General features: G+C 44.0%; 1 protein-coding gene across 2 annotated transcripts in view; it reads right to left on the bottom strand.

Moving 5' to 3' along the window:
* The window catches only part of GALK2 (galactokinase 2), a 1,202,443-nt gene that overhangs the window by 914,473 nt on the left and 263,225 nt on the right, over positions 1 to 24,745 (bottom strand). For both annotated transcript variants that reach the window (XM_085644227.1, XM_085644226.1), the window contains one exon: positions 17,366 to 17,512. In XM_085644227.1, the coding sequence (XP_085500353.1) occupies positions 17,366 to 17,512 (147 nt within the window). The remainder of the gene's footprint in view (positions 1 to 17,365; positions 17,513 to 24,745) is intronic.

Here is a 24,745-nt window from a genome sequence, read left to right as displayed (position 1 = left end):
TATACGTCCGGAATCGGGGCCCAAAGTTTACTGCCTCTAGGAGGGAGTGACGGTTTTGACCTACCTGATAGTTACTCTATAGGTTCAATCAAGCTTTTCAATTAAAAAGTTTTTTTCTATTTTGAACCCTTGTGCTACTGTTATAATAGATTGTTTTTCTTTTCTGTGTCCTTATGGCTGCAGTCGCTATTGCGGCGCATAGCCGCGCACCTCTCCGGCATCATTTGACGCAGTTCGGGGTGCCGAACGATGGGATGGCTGTTATTTTTGTGGTGAGTGCCGATGCGTCATATCCCTACGAGTTGTTTTACTCTTGGGTAACTATGCCGGCGGTGAATGCGGACGATAGTACGTTTCACTCCTATACTCCCACGCAGGTCCCAGCGAATTATACGCCATATAGGACGCAGGAGATTTATTTCGGCTTGGCAGCATCGTATTTGGTTTAATGGCGCCCTCCCCCACACGGTTACACTGGTTCGTTTGGGCCCTTTGTCCATTCCAGGGGTCACTTGGCCGGTACTGGCCGGATTTACACCTCATCCTCGTTATTTAAATGCTACGGTGGATGAGTTACGCTGGAAGCAGTATTTCCGCACTCTACTCCTGTGGAGAAACACAGGATTCACACAGGAGGCAGCGGTCGAGTTGGGAATAAGACTTGTCGGTGTATTCGACGTGGTTGCCACTCTCATCCTTGGTAATTTCAAGGTAATGCGGTTCACTTTCAAGTGGCGAATGGTCTAGCCCTCGTAGACAACGTCGATAAACCCCAGGAGTTGCCTAAAAATATTGCGGAGGCATATAGAACAATAGGCCGCAGTAGTTTAGGGATTAAGCCTACTATTCAAATCACAGATATGCAACAGCAAACTAAGGCGGGTTCATCTTTCAAAGACGATCGTCCACCTTTTCCTAGACAGAATTGGAGAACTAAGAAACAAGGAAAGCAACAACAGAAACAGGGGTCTTGTCCTGCGTCACCGAAACAGGCGGCTAGTGAACGCACATATGATTTGCGCAATCGCACTAGAATTAGGTCACTTGATATATTTTAGGTTACTGAACAACGTTCTCCTCGTTCTTCACAGGAAACATCGGCCTCGCAGTCCGGTGGCGGAAAACGTGGCAAAGGTCGGGGTGCCCAACAAGGACGTGAGCAACCCCGTCAGCCTGACGGTAAGGGCAAGCAGGACGAGTTTGCACGTCAACATCCCCCGTTTCAGAAGAAGAAAGTTGCTGCATTAACAGCGAGGTATGCCACAGATAGTGAGAACGCAGCTTTGGAACCTGACATGGGCACCAACGCTGCTCGACAGCGCAGCGGAGGTTACAGTAGTGCGGCAAGCACTACGTCCATATCTGGAGGCGACAGCAACTGACACGTTTGTTACTGTAGAAACTGCGGATACTAGAGTGGCTCCCCCTGACAGACTATATGATATAGTCCTTTTAATTGAAGGTGACATACAACGTACAATACAAGGGATTTTTGGGGATAATCTGACCTCTACATATGACATTCTATTAGCAGAGGCGGACTGGCCCCCAGCTTTTATTTTGTCCGCTCCTAGAGGGGAGGAGGCAATCCTCCCGTCCTTCGCGCACACAGTGTCAAAGGATCACGCAAAAAATTTTGCAGAAGAGTGGGCTCGGGTGCTTGCTCCGGCTTTGTACCGTACTCAGGTTGGTTGGGATAAATTGTCGCCAAGCCATGAGATTCCTTTGCGGTCTATGCCCCAGCCGCAACCCCAATATCCCATGCGCCGAGAAGCTAGATGTCACGTCACAGAAATCCTTGAACAATTGGAATATCAAGGAGTTATTGAAACCTGTGTGTCCCCAATGAATAATCCTCTATTCACTGTAACTAAACCTGATGGGTCGTACCGCCTAGTTTTGGATTACCGGCATTTGAACTCTCATTTTCGGACTTGAGATGTAAAGAACACCCACAGTTCTGCCCTCGTTTATAGTCTCGTGAGAAAAAGGTTTAAGACCACACTTGACATATCTAATGGCTTTTTCAGCCATAATCTGTCCTCTATTAGTAGTCAATGGACAGCCTTTACTTCTGGCGGCAAACAAAAACAGTTTAAGAGATTAGCCATGGGCTATAAAAACAGCCATGGCGTCTTTGCGGCACGTGTAGTCTCTCTGTTAGAGATCATTGACCCTGATGCGTACTCGTATGTTGATGATATCTATCTCACAGACGCCGAATTATGGCCGCATCTGTGTCGCGTTGACCGCATCATTGTTATGTTTGCGGACTTCGGTTACAAATTCAACTTTGCAAAGTCACACATTGCAGAGTATACAGTGTTGTTTTTGGGCTATCAACTCAACAATGAAGGTCGAGGATTGGCCCCTCACTTCCTGGAGAAGTGTGCATGTTTGCGTGCTCCGACAACACTGAAAAAACTACAATCTTTGCTGGGTTTTCTAAAGTTTGGGCGTACTTACATTCCCGATCATGCCCAGCTTATCAAGCCTCTATATGCCTTGGTACAACCTAATTATTCCAAATCGAGCTGGCTGCCATAACATACAGCTATCTTGCAATGGTTGCAGGCTGACCTTCTTGCTTCAAAATACTTACTGACACGTGATAACCACACTAACCTGGTAATAAGAATTGTGCCTGGCGCAGTGGGTTTCACGTACTTAACGTTTAATGAGGGCGATACAGTCCCCATTGCTTACAAATCACACCTTTACACTTCGGCTGGGATGCGTTTTTCCACTGTCGAAAAAGTTTTGACTGCAGTGCAGATGGCAATTCTTAAAGAGAGAGCACTGTCCCAGGGGAAACGCATGTTGGTTGTCACACCGTATCTTGCTCTAGAGGCAGTGACGAAAGCCAGTGTACCTAATTCTAAAGCTTTGCATCCACGTTGGATACAATGGGCCACGTCCTTGACATCACCTGATGTCACCTACATCTTTGATGCTTCATTGCAGACTCAGGAGTACTTGCAGTATGAATTCGTTCATCCAGCTCCTCTGTCTTTGCGCCCACTTGAGGATTACCATTGTGTCATATACACAGACGGTTCTGCGCAACCGGCAACGGAATCAAAGCATGCTTATTCAGCGGCCTGCGCAATTGTGGCTGGTACTTTCGTGAATGGTGAATTCAAGTCTGATGTCGTGCATACGCAGTCATTGGGTGATTGTACCACTCAGTTGGCAGAGCTACGTGCTCTTGTGCTTGCACTGGAGTTTGCTGATCCACGGGTTACAACTCTTATAGTGAGTGACTCATTTTACTGTGTTCAGTCTTTTAATGACAATTTATTCTTTTGGTCTCAAAATGAATATCGTGATTCCAAGGGTAGCACAATTAAGCATAAAATGCTTTGGGTTCGAGTGGCAGAACTTAAACAGAATCTGCCTCTTGTGAATGGGATTCACACTCTTGGGCACCAGCGAGTTGGTGTCCACGCTGTCGGAAACAGCTTAGCTGACGAAGCAGCGAAAACAGCAGTGGCAACATATCTAGTAGCAGCAGTTACAAGATCCAAAAGTAAGATTGATGATGACATCTTGGCAGCTATTGCTGCAACAGAGAAGGGCAGTAATTACCCTAGAGGTTTCCCTTCTCGGTACTCTTATCATTTAAGTCCTGATAAAGTTCCCTATGTGAGAATTAATGACGTTGGTGACAGATTGATTCCCAACGTGGACTGCAGACTTTCCTTGATAACAGCGGCTCATGAAGGTATGACCTCTGCCCATGCCGGCGTTTCAGCGACTGTTACTCTCTTACAACAACATTACTGGTGGCGCGGATTGTATAAACAGACTTGTGCTTTTGTTCTTAATTGTGACATTTGCCAGCTGATTAAACCTTCGACTGCTACGCGCCCACCACAAACACAGTTGTACATATCTAATAAACCACTTGGGTGTGTTTATTTAGATCACTGTGGTCCTTTCTCCTCTGATACTGCGTATAAGTACATCTTAGTTGCAGTGGATTCATGCACACGTTTTCGTTGGGTATGGCCACAAAGGAGTGCTGATGCTCGAACTGTCATAAGGGATTTGCGTGTCTTTGTGGGAATCTTTGCATGTGGAACCCTTCATTCTGACCAAGGTCCTGCGTTCGCCTCCAAGGCGTACAAAGAAGCCATGAGATCTTTGGGGGTCCAAGTAAAATTTTCGTCTCCATACCGGCCTGAGGGCAATAGTGTTGTGGAACGGATGAACCGTGACTTAAAGCAATCCCTGACAGCAAGGGTTTTAGGCACTGACAGGAACTGGTTAGCCCATCTGTATAACGTACAACGTACACTTCATAATCTCCCTAGAAGGTCTCTGTGTGGGCAGACCCCATACGAAATGCTCTTTGGCATAAAGATGTTTGTCCCGGACCTTGATGGTCTAGACATGGCGGCGTCAGCCGCACCCTTAGACGTAAATGATCACTGTGCTGTATTACAGAATCTACAAGAGACCAGAGACAGTCTTGCAAAGGAACACTTGCCCTCCACAACTGATGCTGCGCTTCAGATTCCGGTAGTCGGCTGGCTACCTCGAGTTGGTGACCTGGTCCGTGAGAAGGTGGAGAACAAGAAGGAATTCGGCCCCTCTTATCGTGCACCAGTACCAGTGCTTAGCGTGCAGGGTACAAGAACAGTCATTTTACCTCCACTTCCTGGTCGCAAGGATAACAGGTACATCTCCATTGACAATGTCAAACTACAGCGAATGGCCAATTCTTCTTAGTAGGACTCCAGCGGTCTCTTGTCCAGCGATGCTGGGAAATTCTGTTTTGGCTCCGGTAAATACCAACAGGCCTGACATTGCCATCGAGATGCAAACAGTTACTAATCCTTTGTTGCCTGCACCAGCTGGTGGTGGATCTGAAGATACTGAGTATGCTTACCCCACAGATGTATCGCTGCCTGGTTTACAATCAACTGCAGTTGACCAGTCACGATTTTCATTTGATACTAACTCTATGACTTCCAATCCCCCCATCGAAAGTTTCTATTTTTGCTACTTGCTTTAAGAGACATTTTTTAATCCCCCCCTGGACTTACATTTGGCTGTTGCTCATAAGTATCTTTTTGTTTATGTCCATTGGATTTGTGGTGGTATTTTTTCGTCTTGTAAATAGACACTATCTCACAGAAAGATCTGCAATTAGACTAATTGATGGAAATTTGGCCCCCCACTCCTCATCGCACATCATGAAAAGTGACCAGACTTTTGTGAATATTACTGCCTGGCCTATATTGGATGGGATTGTGTGGGATGCTGTTAAATTTCAATTTCATGGTCCCACAGAGGTGATTAATGTCCCAAATGTACTTCGTGTTTCTATGGGAGATGTTGTGAAACAAAACATCCGCTCTGATGATTGGGACGTCTAGGCCATAGAGGCACTGTTTTCTGATTTGAAATATTATGCTGCCTTTGATGCTGAAGATTTGTATTTAGACACAGATAATTATGGGGAGCTATTTTGCTACCAACACTATGGTAATCATTTCCTACATAAAACCAATACATTTAGAAATGTTGTTAATTATACGCAATGGGAACATTGTCCGGCACCAATTGAAGGCAGCTCTAAAACTTTAGTGAACAAATTTACATATTTTACGGATTTCAGTGTATCTGACCCTGAAGCATTTTATTTTAAATTAGCTGTGGAACCAGCTTCTAAAGTTAGACTGACTTCGACTAAATTGTTATATTCCAAATCTTTTATGGATGAGTTGACTATAAGGGGTTATGAGCTGTGGAAAGATACCATTGATATTAAATCACTTTGGGGTTCTAAACCATGGCAGGTACAGGGTACGGAGGCTCTGCAATGTGCTTGCCTTATCCCAAACCATATGTTATTTTTGAATTCTACCATTTTTCAAACCACCTGCTTTGGATTGGCTACTTCTAAAAATATTAATTCCCCCTCTATTCCTGATCTGGGTGCTTAACCAAATTGGGATAATCACACAGATCTGTCCCTTGAGGCGTTGAAGTCATATATTACTAATACATCCTTCACCATTTCCAATTTAAATAGTGAAGGATGGTTGATATGGCAGAAGAGCGCAGATTCCTGTCAACATCGTTTTCTGGGTCTATACCCTGGATATACACAGGTTAGAGTGGACCTACGCTTTGAATCTTCCCATTCGGTTACTACCTATTCTGTAGGGAAGTTATGTCAGAACTGGCTGCAACATTCCACCTTGGCATCCGTTAAACTTCATTTATCAAAATTGCATGACAAAATAGATTTGAATGATTTTGTTAAGGGTCCTGTGGGTGGCAGGTCCAAAAGATGGGTATATGCTATTTATAACGAAGTTTGGAAATTATCGCAAATTGAAGCGGCCTCCAGATTGAGAGCTATTGATAAAGCCAATTTGGAAAAAGTGCTAGCTGTTATCGATAATAGCATCAACACACTTTCTTCCAGAATTTACACATTAGATAATATTGTTTCATCTGTTGTGGATATTGTACAGGATGATATGTCTGTTTTATATCATGGCCAAAATTAATTGCGTTCTATAATGCAGTTTGCATGGACTTTGCAAACGTTGAAGGCTGGGAAAGTTCCCTGGGACTACATGAACATATCTTCTTTATTCCTGCCGTTTAATCTGACTGCAAAACAACAGTTCATGTCCATGAAAGATGCAACATACTCATTACTGCATATTGAAAAGTTGGAACCTTTGCCTTTCTCTGTGGCCGAATTGAACTCCGCTGTGTGGCTTATCCACGGGTTAATCACCTTGCCATTTCCTTTGTTTAAGTTCAGTTCCTGTATGAAACATTATGCCCTAGGCAGATATGAACCATTGGGTACTGCTTTTCTGCATGAAGTTTGGTCACTCCCATTTACATACAGATGCATGAGAGAAGGTAAAGAGGTTTATTTGAAAGGTGAGGAATGCACTTCCACACCTGATCACTCAGTAGTCTGTAGGCACATCCAATTGCATGGTACATGCAACGTTCAGGCACCGAATTTAGCTTGCGTTCTGAAAGGGATTCCAGTGCCAGCTATTACGCCCACTTTTACATTGTTAGCTAACGGTAGTTATTTGCTTTTAAATAATGAGGCTTGCTGCGGGATGCTAGTGGGAATTCCCTACATTGTGACTGTCTCGCAACAAGTAGTCTGCTGTAAAAATGTCCTTTTCCCGTCCCCGCATGGGAGGCTGGATGTATCCATCTGGCCTTCCATCCCAACCTTGAAAGCAGAGTTCAACAAGATGAGCAGAATAAGGGCTCTATTGTCTCAAAAAGAAGTCGCTCTGACTTCCTCCCATGAAACATTTGATCTTCACGTAGCAAACACCCGCACCGAGGTGCATGCTTTTTTAAATACTGATCTCCCCCTTCATTTCGGTGCTCTGATTCACACTGTATTCAATGTCTCGTCAACAACTGGCTTGGCGCATATTTTCAAAGTTGTGGGCTACGGCCTCGTGACCTCTTTCCAAACAATCTTTGGTGTGATACCGGCATTTTTTCATTCTATTTTTTCCAGCGTCTTCAGCAGGCTCCCGTTGATTCTCGCCCTCACGGCTGTTGTGCTCCTGTTGGTCTGCTTGCTGCGCAATGGCTGCACAATATGTGTCACACGACAGCCTGCCCCGGCTGCTCGATCTTTGTAACCGGATGCTTGAATATTATGGAACGTTGCCACTACTTTAAGTATAGCCTATGTTTTGTCCTTCCGGTTTTCTTACTTCCTTGCGTGCAACCTGTTTTTCATTGCCTAGATTGTCCCTTCGAATGGGCTCTGGATTTGTGCCTGTCGAACTCGGTGTCTCCTGCCCCGGATTATGATCGACTGATGAGTCCCTGAGTGGCACATGAGTTGGACTGTTCTGGTATCAGGATTATGGCCTGTGGAGCGGCACATGGAGTCCTAGGGAATTGGGACATCTATACGGCAGCGTATGACTTCTTGGCGAGAAGTTACCTTGAAGAACACGCAAGTTGCCCTCTGATTGTGCTAGAGGCTCCAGTTATCGAGGAACATGTATGTTCATTTACTTTGTTAGACTGGATGGCGGACACTTTTACCGAACATTATAATGACTTCCTCTTGGAGGCTGTCGCTACTTACTGTGCTTACACGTTGATGGATTAACTTGGAAGTTGTCGCACTTCCGATATTTAAAATACACATTTTTTGAGGTTTTTTTTTGGGACTCGCCAGTTAGGCTGTGCTGAGCCTTTGCGAGATATTACGTCACATGTTTTTTCTTTTTATCTCCTTTTTTTCAATTTTTTACGATGGTTTTTCAAACTTTCACTGCCATTTATATGGATTTACAATACATGCACTTGGTTCTGTCACTGTCGAACTTGTACACTGCGTTCCTAAATTGTATCCCTATTTGTTCGTGGTCCAATCAAGGGAGGGTGTAGTGGAGACGGAGGTCCAGGTACACACTTTGCTATGTTAGCATAAGCGTCTTAGAAGTTAAAACGCCATCTTGCCACTTTTGCTGCTTTTGCACACAACACTGCAGATAGATGTTATTATATGAAAACTGCCTGCTTGCCTTTTCTTCACATGAGAACGGTCTGTTGTTCACATCCCTAGACGTGCACCATGACCTTGGTCTGAACATTGTGTGCAGAAACAGTCAGGGCCAACAAACAAAGTATGCTTTTGAATTCAGGTTGATCGGCCCACGTTCTAGCCATAACACACACACAGCTGCAAATATCTGAAACTCGAGCGCCTTTAATATTGCAGTTTGCATGCATGAGATACTCACTTTGGAGAAGATTTTTTCCAGACACAGAGCAAAGTTGATCCTGTGATGTGATTCAACTAAGCTGATATTTATGGTATGGGGTTCCCATTCAAACCTAGAGACCTTCTATTAGTCTAATAATACTAGCTTACTAGTGAAGGGAGGGTGGTTGTATTCCACTATCATTTGTAACATGATTTCTCCCTTCATTTTCTATGGTATTGTAACAATGCTGATGGTTTTATTCTTAATCATTTGTCTGCTTATGTTAGCCAAAGTACTTCATCTTAGGACACGTAGTTTATAAAATAAACATTTTAAGCTTTACTGTGTCTCTGTTTGCTCTTGTTGTGGACTAATATGAGAATAATAACGAACAGGTATTTCTGATTCCCACCATTCCTGAGAGTACTCTAAGTCGCATGTTCTGGGTTGTCTAATCATTGGTAGCTTCGAGATGATACGGAGAGCGAATGAGACACTGATGCTAGTCGGATAGGGGTTCTGGGTACTGAGATGAGTTTTTGGTACACCGCAATTCACTGAGGTCCTGGTTTCCTGTGCATAGTTCTGTGCATGAGCAGAATCCCTGGGTGCCTTGTGCCGAGGGAGTTGCACCTCCTCGCTACGCCAGAGCCCGAATGGCCCAGTTGGCTCCCCAAGCCTGCGCCAATGCTGTAAACTCCACCCAGAACGCTGCTGTTGCCGCCCCGCTCGCCTCAGGTCCAGCTTCAGGGGTCTCGTCCATGGAAAATAGGGATGGCGAGCTCTGTTCCTCCATCCCGGTCTGGCTCTGCGTGGCGCTGTGGATGTCGATTTCTATTCAGTCTGCCTTGCTCCTCTGCTGTCCCTTGCACTGATCAACCTCGCGGTACCTTGCATTGTCTACCGGTGTTCTGGAAAGATAAAGCAACTTAGTGGGCCGTTCTGTATGCGCAATAACAGAGTTGGCCGTGGCCCCCAGGTTTCCCTTCAACTGACCCAACGTGCCATTTTCGGTCCGTTGGCACCCGGACACTTCGGAAACCATGCTCTCCCCTTTGCTCTTACCTCCAAGTTGTTTTTGCTTACGTCCTCCACCATGCATATTCTTTCCGTTTTTGCTTTATGCGGCGTATCTTAAAACAATTGAAAGAAGACATTGGTAATTTGACTTCCATGACCGCAACCCTTTGCGTTCCACCACCTTAGCACAAACTTTCCTGTGATGCCAATTGTACGCATTCAAACTGTGTAGTAGTGACCCTGTTGGCCTGCCTGCCTCCGCAAAGAATGGCGCAACCTGAACAACATCCCACAATCAAGCCACCTACTGGCTTGCTCAGCACCACTGGAAATGGACTGGGCCAACCTCCTTAAATGCGCCACATTGCTCGCTCTTACCCATGTGGGAATCCTAACTCAGCTCCACCAAATGCCCCTGCAAAACAATTCAGCCAATGTACTGCCACATAACCTAGCATCATGTTTGAATCCGTCAATGCTTCACTCACGTAGCGTGGGGATCGAACTTGTGACCTTGGAATCCTCCGCGCCCTGCTGTCGCCGCTTGCGCTAACTCCTGCTTAATACAAAACAGAAATTTCCGGTCTCAATAATCACCCACTTACTAGACAATGGTAGACGCAATGGTAGACGGCTGAGCAGCTCACCAATTTGCTTAACACTGGAATCTTTTCGTGGCCCCCCGCCTCCTGTATGTGGTGCACACCCCTGGCCAACTTTTGGTATTCGTTTTCCTTATGACTTACGGAACGGTGGGGGCAGTGCCAGCGTGTGGCCAAACAACCTGCTCTTTTCTCTGAAACTGTGATAGCTTGTAAACAAATTGCAATGTTCATTGTAATTCTTCGTTCCTTACTAGGAACAGTGTAGCAGTGCTGTCTGGTGGCCAACTTAATTCCAAAATGAATGGCCATTAAAACGAAGTACACACTTGCATGAAAGGTGCTCCCCCGCACCGGAACCTTTCCAGTTGGCTGCACGCGCCTTACCGTGCTAGGCAGCCGTAACTGTCCTCGCTTGGGGATCGCACCTATACACTCTTTTTCCTTGTGCCATATTGTAACAGCGTGTGCTACCTACACATGCAGGAACCAAGACTACTAAATCTGTGCCAAATCATTGTCAGCGAGCGATAGACATACAGTAGATGGCAAAAACCCCCTTCGTCAAATGAATTACGCGCTTACAATATTACATTCGCCTGCAATTGGTTATCCGATACCATCTGCGTGGTAGAAATGAAGTTATCTCTGCGTATGCAAGCAAACGGATGAAATGGTTTACAAATGATCAGCGAGTGATAAACATCGAGTACCACACTGTAACCACGTGCTTGAGATGAAACCAATACTCGTTCAACCAGCTGGCATGATTTGAGAGCGAGTATTACGCCCCGTACATAAACCACCCATTACAAAGCGTTTCGAGACTGCGTTAGCACATGGGAATAAACAAGCAACTCTCTTAATGGCATTGGCCCGACACATACATCTTATGGGCAGCAGCCGCCATCACTGCCGCCTAGAATGTTAGCGTGGCTATACCTTGCGATACCAACCTCCTCGCGGAGTTGGCAGGCTACACGATACCCCGAAACCAAAACATCGCTGCTTCAAGCTAAGGCCTTTCCCCACCACCCGGTGCACCGCGGCCGGCCATGCGGGCCACAACTTTACGGTGCCTTACGCGACCGGCCCTCCTCTTCGCAATCTGGCAGTGTGTACCTGTAGTCGGAGAACAAGCAAAATGATCCAGACACACAACCCCAGTTCCCCTGGACATTGCTAGCCCGTTTCCCAACAGTTAGCATATCTACAACCCGACGGAGCGGGCAGCTCTTCTAAAATTACACCGGAGTGACATTATGGGGAACTCGCTGCGGCTCACCTGAACGACTTGGCGTAATTCCGCACGAAGAAAACGAAACTTCTTAGACAAAAACCCCCGACCGTGCAGTGAGCCTCAAATCAGTCTGCTGCCCGCGCTGGAAGACAAAGAGTGTCCCCTCTATATAACCCCTGTTGCCCAGGAAGTGCGTTGTCCCTGGGGGGAGGCGATGACCGCTGGTGATTGCCCCTCTTCCAGCCGGTAGACATTGAAGAAATACTAACTCCCCCCTTCAGGGCAGGGGGGAATGCTGAGGGGCTGTCCCCTCTATTGTCCCCCTGCATGGGACGTGGCCATCCACCTTGCCGAGAGGTACAATGGACGTTGATCTTGTAGCATGTAGTGCATTACACCGCTCCCTCTAGCCGTGCTTGTTGTCAGTGAGCAGCAGTTGAGGCAGCAGTCGGCCTGCATGGCTCCTGCTTCAGTGGGCACTCAGGGAAACAAGCATTGGCAAAGGCAATAGGTCTCAGCCTTAAGAGAGCTATAGGCGTTGGCAATGTAAATGCATTTGTGTACCGCATGGGGCTGTTTTTATTGTTATACATTAATACATGAATATTGCCAGCCCCTATAGCTCTTAGACTGCCGAGACCTAAAAAAGTGTGCACTATGGGGCAAAACCAACATGGCATTGCTCAGCAACCGTCTCTGCCTTCTGAGAAACGGCTGCACTGGTGGGTTTACAGAAGGCACTGTGATTCCTGCCAAGCAGGTTGGCATTTCTTATTCGGATATTCAGAGCAGCCTTAATACATTTGCTTCCTTGGACCATACTACAAACTATTAAGCCCTAAAAGCAGCAGACTGTCTTCAACGTTACCTAGAACTGAACTGTGGAAATGGGGGCATAGTCCCTGTCAACACTGCTGCGCTGCCAGCACCCCCTCATTGTATGGGCCCCTACAGACCAGGGCAGTTTGCCCAATGGCAAAACAAAGGCAAAAACAATCAGATTTGTTGTCTGACAACCTGCTGTTCCCTCTTTTGCTCGGAGAAAAACTGACCTGCTTTTGGTGAGGTAATTGGCCCCCGCAGTGGGATACGGTCAGAAAGTCCACCCCATGTATTGTAGTAGCTGAAGGTCATTGGGATTATCTGCTTCACATTTCAAAGAGCACTCTTGGGGTGCACCAACTGTAGCCCCAATTCCATGTGGCACATAATTCATGCACTGCCCGTGAGAGCACCCTTGTATTAATTTAGCATGGAAGTATGGGACAAAGTGTCCATCATCTGCAAGGAGGCGGGCCCATTGCCCTAATCAAAGTACATAGTAAATAAATAAGTATGATGCACAAGTGGGAGAAAAAAATCTGACGCTGGGGGAAAGTTAAAATTGAATACTCTTTTATGTTTGTTCATTCGGCAAGAGTCTATGGGCCTGATTACGATGACGGTCAGACGATTGCAGCAGGATTGGGACCGACCGACAAGTAGTCAGCGATCCCACCCGCCAAATTATGATTCGACCGTCGTGTAGATGGTCAGAATCATGGCTTTTTCCATTGCAGCTTGTGCTGAGGCCCGAAAAGAATAAGCATCAGACATATACGTCATGTGTGTGTCCCGCGGGAAGCCGCAAAAGGGGGCAGGGCATGTTTCTGTGACCATAATTAGATAGTTGTGTACTGAGTGCTAATCCAGTCGCCTCCATTTTATTTTCTAAAGAATAAAGACTGCTGTCATGAGGCCTGTGCCCTTCAGCTCCAGTAGTAATTTCACAGTACTTCAGGCTCCTTCAATGTCCTTTACTAGCGCATTGTTCCATCCACTCCGTGCCATTATCTTCCGCATCGCATTAGCTGCAATTTTACATGGAAAGAAGTGAAAATAAAAGCACTTTACCACATAGACATAGGAAGTGTCTGCTTGTGGTGTATGTTGCTGCTAATTTAAGAATACTATTATCAATCAGTAAACATGAGTTAAAAATACCCCGAGCCTAACCTGGATCTTTTTTACAGTGGCAGAAAGGATTACTGTATCTTTCACGTCCCACAGCTGGGGAAGGGGGAAGGAACAAATCGCCATTCCCTTTCGCCTTGGTCATTTGTTTATTATTTTGAAAAAACAGCAGAGCCAACAAAAAACGAATGGAGAACACTAGCGCTCCTGAGGAAGGCTCCTAAAGGGAGCAAAAAGAAGTTCCTAAATTGATCTTAAAATAAGGGATAGTGCATGGATACTGTAGTTGGTCAGTGCTCTCGGGGAGGGGAAAACACAGGAAGAGGCATGACAAATGCATGCCATCGTCAAATGGGGAGAAAGACTGGGAGAGCGACAACGGAGCCAGTAAATGAGAAGCCTATAGGCGAGCTAAAGCCCACAAACCAAATACAGCATGTCTCTTTTGAGGCAGCACATGTGCGCTGTCTGAAGCGGGGACCTTAGAATCCCATTATAAGAAGAAGCTGATGGGAGGAAACTGACAACTGTTTCTGATAGCCCCACCACTCCTGGAGCAGCTATCACACTTCTTTGGCTGTCACGGAACAACAGTAATGAATCTGCTCTCATAAGATTCTGCAATACTGTTAGCAACCTGTACTACAAGCATTATTGTAAGATTATGGAATATGCGAGTTAGAGTAAAGTATTCAACAACTTCTCATTAATGTACGTTGTGAAAGTTTGTAATGTTATCAGAACAGCTCATAGTTGCAAGTCCAGGACTTCTACAAGTAAATTGGGTACTGTCACTCCCAAGCCAGAATAATATTTCATGCAAACTGGCATGTGTGCCTCCTACTGTAGCAGGTGAATGCAGCCTTTGCCAGGTGTTACAAGGTATGGGTTACAAACTGTGGCACTCAATGCCGTCAGCCACCTGAAGCTAACAAGACACCCCTGCCTGAAGATGCCTCATCAACTGATCCAAAGCATCTGTTTCCAAGACTTCCATTGACAAATCAACAGAAACAAGACTTGCCTCAAGACTGCCAAACACTGCATTCTCAATCTCAATGATCCCACCATCCCACAATTGGTTGACAATATAACGTTTCTATAACTGACTTGATTTACACAGCACTAATGATAACTTTAAATCCCTTTCGGAGCACTTATACTCACATAGCCAAAGACCTGTGAATTCAGTCTGAACATTATCATGAGTGAGACTAATAATTACCAGTGGCAAGTACATATGACGATAGGAAAGAAACAGCAGGAGTCCCCGACTATGAGTTTTATTTCAACCAGAAGGAATATTGGGACCTCCATTTAGTGTTATTCAGATGGGTCCTCCCTTGATGTACTTTAATACTTAGTGGATTGTTTGAATAGATAGGGTTAAAGTGTCTTAAAGAGTGAGCCCCATAAAGGGAACCGTGAACCTAAGGTACTCATTCAGAGCATAACCTGCAACTTTTCTATTCCCCTTTTGGACAACATAATATTGTCTAGTTAAAGTGCTCATTTTGGCTTCATTTTAGTTACACAGATCAGTGAGTATCAAGTAGATGACACAAAAAATAAAGTGCTGTCTTTTATGTTCTTCCTACGACTACTGGAGACCACACACAGCACGTACTTTGTAGTAGAGTAAATATGAAAGGAGCTTTAAGTGGCATTCTGTTCCTACTACTTCAATACTTTTTAGATCATATCACAGCTAAAGAACCTAATTCCTCAAAAAAGCTAGCTACAGAGACAGATGGGTTTGGAACAGAAATAGTCTTCAATCCCAGAGTGCCTCCCATTTAGAATAAGTATGTTTATAAACGAATGTAGCCTTCTAGCCCTGAACTTGTTAATTAAGGTATTACTGCTTGGCCTATTTCAGCAATTTCTTTGACCCCAAGTAGACAATGGGCCACCGCCACAAAGAAATTACGACTCTCATTACGATAAAATGGAAGAAATGTAGGTAAAACCTCTTTGCATATATTGACTAACAGAGAGTGGATGTTAAATCAAACTAAATTTGACAACCCCTACATAATTCTAAAATGTTAATGACAGTTTGGCCTGGACTGTTCCTATTGGAGAAGGGTCAAGACTGATTTGTGAAATGCTACACAAAGAGATTGCTAGTGGATTGACTTATTGCAGGCATACTCCCTACAAATTTTGTGAGGTTCAAAGTTACGCAGGGCTCGTCCTTAAGTCCTACACTTTTCAACATTTATGTCCGCCTATTGTCAGACATAATCTGTTCTTCAGGCCTAAAGATGGTATCCTATGCAGACAATACCCAGCTGATTGTCACATTGGGACCAGACATGGACATCATTACCGTGACAATTGATCGCTGTCTAAAAAAGATGTCCGAGTGGATGCCAGTCAGTTGCTTGAAGATGAATGGCGAAATAACTGAGGTGTTGGTACTAGGGAATAATCCAATAATTTGGGATTATATAATCTGGCCATCTCCTCTAGGGGAACGTCCAATCCCCAAATCAGAAATAAAAAGCGTAGGGGTAACCCTTGACGATCAGCTAACTATGGCCTCCGAAACAAAAAAGGTGGCTGGGAGCTGTGTTGGCCTCTTGAGAGTGATGAGAAAGGTGCTGAGATGGCTCGCGATAGAGGCACGTAGAGTTGTGCATCAAGGCCTGATTTTGTCCTGACTTGACCACGGCAATTCACTGTATTTAGGAAGCCCAAAATCAGTGACTAAAAAACTGCAGACTATCTATAAAACTGCTGCTTGGATTTTGTTAGGTATTCTGAAAACACATTCAGTAGGCGTAGAACTCAAAACTCTTCACTGGCTGCCTATAAGCTACAGGGTACAATTCAAGGCACTATGCATTATTCATCGGGCAAAGCACAACAGAGGTCATCTTGTTCTTCAGCAGTTGGCCACTGTCTATGGGGCCAACAGGGACCTGAGGGAAAATAATCTTGAGCTGCTTCATGTCACAAGTATTAAGAGAGCTAGGAGTGGCGGTCAGTCTTTAACTTACCTTGCACCCAAGCTCTGGAACGCTTTGCCCATTAGCCTTAGGATGGAGGACAATGTCATGATTTTCAGGAAAAATTTCAAGACGTCACTCTTATTTTTTCTTTGATAACGCTGAAAAACCAGTTTTCAGGTAGCCCTAACTATTTCCAAGTGGTACTACATTTTATTTGCTGACTGGAGTGTGGTTGACTTCTAACATCTGTTGTAATAAAGTTAGCACACTGTGCAAATTCAAGCACAGAAAAGCGTATTTGTTTGTAAACAAGGGGAGTAAATGTTTTTAGGAAGAGACCATAAGGATATCAGTGGTCAGTTCTGACACACTGGCTGCACAACATTCTACAACATTGCCTTTCATGTTACAGTAAGGAATGTGCATTTGGAGAAAGGCAAAGCTAAGGATAGTTTGAACATTAACAGCACAGATTTGTTTTTCCTTCTTTTCACCTTTATTGTTTAAACATGTTTTAACTGTTTACTACTGACCATTGAAAGGAAAGTGAACGTTCAAAAATAAAATGAATCCAGAGAACCCCATTATACAGAAACATTGAGTGGAGCGTGCAAACAAGCCCAAGAAAATATACTATGAATTATAGAGGTAAGTCTGGGTAATAGCAAACATAAGACGATAGTCAAGGAAGCCAGCACATTTTTATGACACAACACTTAGGTCATATTACTTGCATAAGACGTTTACTATCTGATGACAGCTCTTAGTAAGTGAATGGAACGTGAACATGCTTTGCAATAGTGAATAGAAAACGGCTGGTATGGCGCAGTGTCCCATTTCTATCTTTACAGTACTTACCTTTGAAAGGGTAATTCCATTAGAAGTGAGTGTTACTAGTCCTGCACAGCACACCAAAGCACTCGAGCTGGATAGACCAGAACTGGGTGGAATGGTTCCATCTACCAGACAGTTCATTCCAGTTGGCTTTTTAAAGTTGAAATGGTCCTATGGGAGAGAGAACGTACAAATATGTAAATATGTGTAAATACAAAATATTTCACAGTGCTTTAGCTACATAGCATCTGGGAAAATGAACAGAAAAAACACAAATACATGTAGAAATAATGTATGTCGTAATAGATGCTACAAGTGGTAATTGTTGGAAGCGTGGGTAATGGGTGAGGGGGTGAACCCTACTCAAGCAGATCTCAGTCAGGGTGAAGTCACAAGCAAATCACAAATAAATCTGTGCTCAACCGTATGGTAGCTTAGCACAAGCAGGCAGGCTTAACTTAGAGGCAATGTATAAAGTATTTATGCAGCACTTCAAACAGTAATAAAATGAGCACACAACTTAAGAAAAACCCTACACAAATTTAAAAAAAAGAGAGTAACATTTAATAAATTATTTGACACCAAAACAACAAAATCCAATGAGTAGAACTGGAGATATACAATTTAAAGGTTTAAGTAAAAACAGTGCCTAAAAACACAAAACAGCAACTTTGGTTATCTAGTTGCACCTGACTGGGACAAAGTAACAAGTTAGGGCCAAATGCGATGGAGCACAAGCTGGATGCAGGGACCAGGTTAGGCTCGCTGAACAAAGTACCTTGAATCCTGGTTGGGGTGCATTGCGAGATCCCAGGTTGAGTATACATCATGCAGCAGCGGTTCGGAGGAGCTGGAAGGCTGCGATGCAAGGTCATGCATCATCATCGAAGATGCCATCAACAACAAGTTTGGGAGGTGTCACAAAATGGCAATTCTGAAGCAGAGCGGAGACAAGATGCATCGCATTACGTCAGTTCTGTCCATGAACCACAGCTGGGCTGGCAGACCTCCCTAAGGCCTAGTTCCAAGGGTCCAGGGCTGGGTTGGCACCACTTGGAGGGCAAGACTCATTACAATACAAAAGCAAGTAGAGTCCAGGTCCTGGGTTCAAGATGGTTGGAGTCTTTTCTGTCGCCGAAGTTCTAATCAGGAGGACCGCCAACTAGCCCTTGGAGTCACTCCGATGGTCCTGGTATCAAGATGTAGGTCTAGTCCTTCATACTCAGGCAGTAGGGCAACAGAGTGGTAGTCCTTCTGGCAGAGCAGTCTTTCAGAGTCTTCCACACGTCTAGAGATGTACTGAGGAGTTGGGCTTGAGTGTCTGATATTTATACCTGGGCTCCACTTTGAAGTAGGGGAAGGTTCTCACAGGTTCCACCCGAAGATGTTTGGAATTTCCTGCCTCCCTGCCCTTTTCCTCAGCTTGTCTAAAATCACAATAAACTAGTGTCAAACCCTTTGTGAGTGTGATCAGGCACAGTCTTTGTCATGTTGAAGTGCAGTAGGTAACAGCTCCTCTCATCAAGTCACAGACGACCCATCCTGCCAAAACCTATGCTCCTTTGTCTAACTGTCTAAGAGCAATATACAAAGACTAATTGCCAGCTACGCCTAGTAATGTGACCCAGGAAAGAAGCTCCAGGCACCAAATGGTTGGGACAGGAAAATGCCAACTTTCTAAAAGCACTTCACCTCCTTGATTGAATAAACAGATGGCGCTCACGTGGGAGAGTTTAAAAAGTAGTATGAAAAGAATAGGTAACACACATTCACTGCAGTTTTGAAAGAGCGTGGAGGAGGAGATTAGACTGCCAACCGTGGCGTCTAAGGTAGTTGTACAGGCCCAAAATTTATGTTACAAGGAGAGAGTTGTTAAACACCAGGTATTGGGTTTGAAAAAAGGGAATTTAGGGGATGCTGGTAGAGGTTTCAGAGTATTGTATGTACTGGGGATAGGTAGAGGCTTTTTCATATCAGTTCGTTAAATCAGTTTGGCATTTTTTGCATTAACGCATTGGATTTATGGAGTATTTATCCTAGGTTGGGGAACTTGTACAGTAGGTATGGGGGGGGGCACTATCATGTTTACACAAGCACAGTTCGACAAGGGTGTGGGGTGGGATTGTGGAAGGGTGAGTCACTGGGGGTTGTAGGATTATTTTAATGACACAGACAGCTTGTATTGAGCAATTGGTTTAGACATCTTTTTTTTATTTCAGTTACCCCTGACAAAGGGCCTTCAGGCCCGAAATGAATTGGGCGGAATTACATGAGCCTACTTTATTTGAATGGTTCATACCTACATGTCAATGTTGAAGGCCTGGATAGGCATGCAGAAGCACTTGAAAATTGAAAATAAAGAATCAAAGTGGAATCACGCTGTGTTCGTTGTGTTCGAAAATTTATGGATTAACTTTGAAGTAAAGTTGTGACAAAATTATTGGTTTACCATATGGATCACATTTGGAGTACTACACGCGGAGTAGCTTAATGTGAGGAAAAGCTCCTGCACTACGCAGTGCGACTTATGGGTAAGCCACGTGCCTTTTTGGATATTTACTAACTTTCTAAAAGTGCCATTTTCAGAATTGTGACTTAAAATACGACTTTACAATTAAAGAGTGTTTTAAATTACAATTCTTTAGACACCAAACTCAATATTCCTACCTGCTCCCAATTGAAAGTTAGCACTTATTTTATGTCATAAGTTAACCCAATGTTATCCTATGGGAGGGGTAGGCTTTGCAGTAGTGAAAAACGAGTCTGAGAGTTTTCACTAACAGGACATGTAACAGTTAAAAGTGTATGTTCAACTTGTTAAATAGGCTGCCACCTGCTCTACGGGCTGTTTAGGGCCTCCCACTGTGGGAAGCTTATATGTACTACAAATGAAGGTTTAGGCATGGAAAAAGGTTTATTCTGCCAGGTAGAAATGGCAGTTTGAACTGCACACACAGGCTTCATTGGCAGGTTTGACACATGTTTAAAAAGCTACCTGAGTGAGAGGCACAATGAGTGCAGCAGGTTCACTAGTAGCATTTAGTGGCATTGCATGCCATGGGTACATGTAGTATCACTTTACTAGGGACTTACAAGTAACTTCAAATGTGCCAATTGGGTGTAAGCCAAATTCACCATGTTTATAGGAGGGATCACATGCACTTTAGCACTGGTTAGTAGTGGTTTAGTGAGCAGAGTCCTAAGAACAACAAAAACAGGATCAGCAAAATTGGAAAGGAAGAACACCCTAAGGCTGACCGGTATAGCAGTAATCAACAATTATGTCCTAAAATTAAGACACAACAGTAAATGTTTATTTTGTTAATCAAGTTATTGCCCTGGACATCCAATAATATAAACATTTGTCATTTACTAAGGTTACCTCAGAAGGTTTTGTCCGTTCATCAAGCCATTCTGTCCAGAATGGATGGAAGCATGTTTTGGTTTGGTGCGGTACCCGCAAAGGTGGCATTTAGCTGAAGTCACTGGGACATGTACACACTTCTCCCTTTCCACCCTTCCAAATCTATAGCTCCTGATCAGTCCAAGCATCCTGTTTAAAATCTCTTCTACCGTGCATCGGAAATGGGGCCCTACATTCCAGAGTAGTGAACTATGTGTATATCAGAATTCACCTGAAGTCATACAGTCTATGTGTCTCCTGCTTTACACACCCTCTATTGGCTTCTGGTCAGGCTAAGGATCCTGTTTGCAGACTCTTATACAGTGTCCCAGCATGTGGAATTCGGCTGTATGTTAGTAGTAGAAAACTACACATTTATCCGCACTTGAGATCTGATCTGTGAATTCTGAAAAACAAATCTAGTTATCGACACTGAAATTCAGAAACACATAGATGAAAGGTGAGCCTTCAAAGTCACCGAACTCCCGTACCACTGAAGTGAGTAACAAAGAAGGTAGGGCAAGATGTACAAAAAAAAATCATGATAATAAACACTCAGAATCCGATCTAGCAACGCCAAAAATGTTTTCCCAAATGTACTAAACCCAGTTTAAGGGTCAGTAAACTTTCAATGGAGAACAAATCTATATTTGGAAGGCGCATGTTGTAGGCATCCATTCTAAGTAGTGATCTAGCGATATGCATCAGTGGTTTAAGACTGAAATAGTGGTCATACACCATTGAAAGCTACCGACCCCTAAGATGAGATAGTAACAAATAGAAACCCCTTCCGCTCTGTGAAAGTTCAAAAACGCAGTAGTGGGAATAGACAGTTGTGTAGGAGATCACTGCCCGCTCTGAACAAACTTTACAAAAATAAATTATTTATTTTTAACAGCTCCCCTGTTTCCTTTAAGAAAAGCAGTCTGCTATCCCCGAAATTATTTTATTTGCATTTAAAGGTAATCGCAGACATCGTAGTCTGCCAAACCTTGTGTAGTATATTGCGAGTTAGAGATGACGGGATCCTTTTTGTTCCAGATATTCTCTGTAGAACTATCACGTAAGTGTTTGGGTGTGAGAAATAGAGTGGATGTTCAGAATGTTGAGTTTGCAGTTACACGCAGCGGAATAAAGATGTGCAATACCAAGCTACGTGTGTGGCATACACATTTATGAGTACCAAGTCTGGGGAGGATGATACAACTGGCGACAAGGGTGGAATACGTAACCTGAAGAACGACAGTGCTTTCCCAGAGAGTTTACTGCTGTAATGCAAATCGCTTGTGCGTGCCTCACGTGCCTCAGTTGAAGTGAAGATCAACATTTGGCATACGTGCAGTCAAACCGCCACTCCAGCCAGTGTGCATCATTTAAAGATAATGGAAGTGATAATATTGAAAAAGTCTTTGTAAGCAATGATACATGTGTATATAAAAACGAAATTGCTTCACTGTTGTCAAAATCACCCTTCATGACCTCTCCATCAGCCCAGAGTCAGATATACGTGGTCAGGAAGGCCTTGCGCCCTAGGGCTGAGGCAAAGGATTAACAGATCACAGGTGGGGTGGCACGCAGTCAGCAGAACAAATGTGTGAAAAGGAAAAACCCAGATCAATCTCACAGATAGGCAGCGACACCACAATGGTCTGGGGAGATTGGTCCAAATAAAGCACACATGGCCTGAAGCCGTTGTCAGTTGGTCAGAGACTACATTTGATCCTCAGTTCCAGGATTTGGTGTATGGCAAACTAGGAAGAAGCGCAAAAGTGTAACCTGAGCCCCCTGCCGCAGACAGAAATCTGACATATTGCCAATTTTATGTGTCCGAACTAAGTATTCGCAAGATGTTGCTGCTCCTGTGCGAAAGGAGAGAGCCCCGAAATGCCCCAAGGGGTAGCCTGCCTTTTCTAGGCCTTTCCTCGTTACTGCTGTGAATTGGAACCTGCTTATAAATAACTTCAGTCATTGGCATTGACAGGCATTTGTTGAAGTAGTACATGTCATCCAATTGGATGCCTAGCAGGTAAAACCTTTGGTGGTGTGTTGTGAAAGTAAATAAACACTAAGGGACAAATACGGTATTTTGAAGTAGTTTAATGGAGCACACAGCCAAGTGTGATCCTTCCTAGGCTGTCGTGAATGCAACTGACATTGCTTGAATTCTCAACACCCACTTTTCTTTAACAGAACCAATATGACACCTTACATCATAACACATCCTCTTCTCTTCACCCAATATAAACATTACAAAGATAATTAAATAGACAGATACTAACAAAAACCAAACAGAATAAAATTACAGTAAATTGATCCCAAAAAATTTAAATAAAATCTATGTTGATGATCTCAAATAATCACCGAGATAAGGAGGAGGTCTGCGATCCCTACTCTCTCTGATGGCACTAGATCCTTCTTCATCACCGCTTAAATCTGTGGACAATTAACTACATGTGCCATGTAATTCATTGTCCCTCATCAACATCACCCCTGAACATCCTTTCTCCCTCCTTACGTATATTGCTACCTTTTGAGAAAATGCCATGTTTCTCAAATTGCACCTTTCTCCCCTCCAAGAATCAGTCAGTCAAAACTTCTTTATTGCGATCATTATGATCATAAAAGACACATCCATTAAATACAATAATTGCATTTTAGTATAAATTCATTTGGCAATAAAACGCAATATAAGAAACACTAACAATTAAAAACATGCCCAGAGCAGGACCTCCTTGCTACCAGAACTGCAGTGCGAGTGACCAACAGGAAGAACTGGGTGCATGCCAGCCACTGCCAAAAAGTTCAGTTCGCCTTGGTGGAACCTACTGTGCTGAAAGATCACCGCGACATCCTGGTCACCGAGAGAGGACGAGCTGCGTCACCTGAAGGGCCTGAGGAAGTCTTCTCGGACCACACAATCCCTGGTGCATCTAGATATCTGCTTTTGATCGGGGAAGAAAGACATTTCATCGCAGAAAGAGACTGTTTGAGCCACTGTCCTGGGTGGTTAAAGACTGACTATAAAGGGGGTTAGTCTTTTAGTGACTACTCATCTCAACGTTAGTGAGGAAACCAACGCCTGCCCAGGACCTTAGGGCATCATCTATTTTGTTGTTTGTCGATGAGATGAACTTGTCTGAGGAAAATAAATCAAATGCTGCAAAGATCTGTAGCAGTTGCACAATGTTTATTACTGGACTGACTTTTAACTGCTGTCATCATTGCTGTAATATTGTGGGTTGTGTAGGAAGTAACTCCGGCTCAAAACTTACTGTCTGCTACTACTCCTGTCCCCAAAGAACACTATTACTTCACTCTTCCCTATCATGAAAAGAAACACCGAATGTCATATCTCAGTAACACTTTCATACAAATGGTGCACCATACTCCTAATGCTATGAACACTACCATTTGCTGGGTCTGTGAAATGATGCCAGCCCATCAGAAGAAGGGAGGAACGCATTTCCTTCCCCTGACTTTCTCGCATAATGGCTCCTGTAGAGCCTGGTTCGCACTATTGTGGGCCTCTGAAATCAGTAATATTACTCTAGCTGATGTAGGAGGACTTAATGCACAACTAAACAAGATTTGTTACCCCGATGAGGAAGGGGACCCACAAGCCAAAGGAACTGTATGGGAAATGGAGGAGTATCGCAAAGGAGATTCCTCCACAAGCTACGTTTTCCCCAACACTCGAACGGCCAGGGGTAACGGACCTCCTGTTATCGCTGTTACTAGAGCCCAAGCAAATCTTTGTGTGAGTAGTTTTGGCAGTATCCCAGTGGGAAAAAGTGACTGTAGTACAGTGTTGAATATTACTGGAACGAACAATAGCAGTTTTATATCCTCACATAACACTTATTTCATTTGTAGAAGTAAAGGTTACTATCATCTACCAATTGGCTGGTCTGGAATATGCTATGTGTCCTTCTTGCTTCCTCCTGTGTTCTTAACACCTGCATCTTATCATAAAGATCAAAAACTGTTTAATGACATTTCCT

The sequence above is a fragment of the Triturus cristatus genome, chromosome 3_1 (assembly GCF_964204655.1).
Source record: "Triturus cristatus chromosome 3_1, aTriCri1.1, whole genome shotgun sequence".
Classification (NCBI taxonomy): domain Eukaryota; kingdom Metazoa; phylum Chordata; class Amphibia; order Caudata; family Salamandridae; genus Triturus; species Triturus cristatus.
This window is presented reverse-complemented; position numbering and strand designations above follow the sequence as displayed.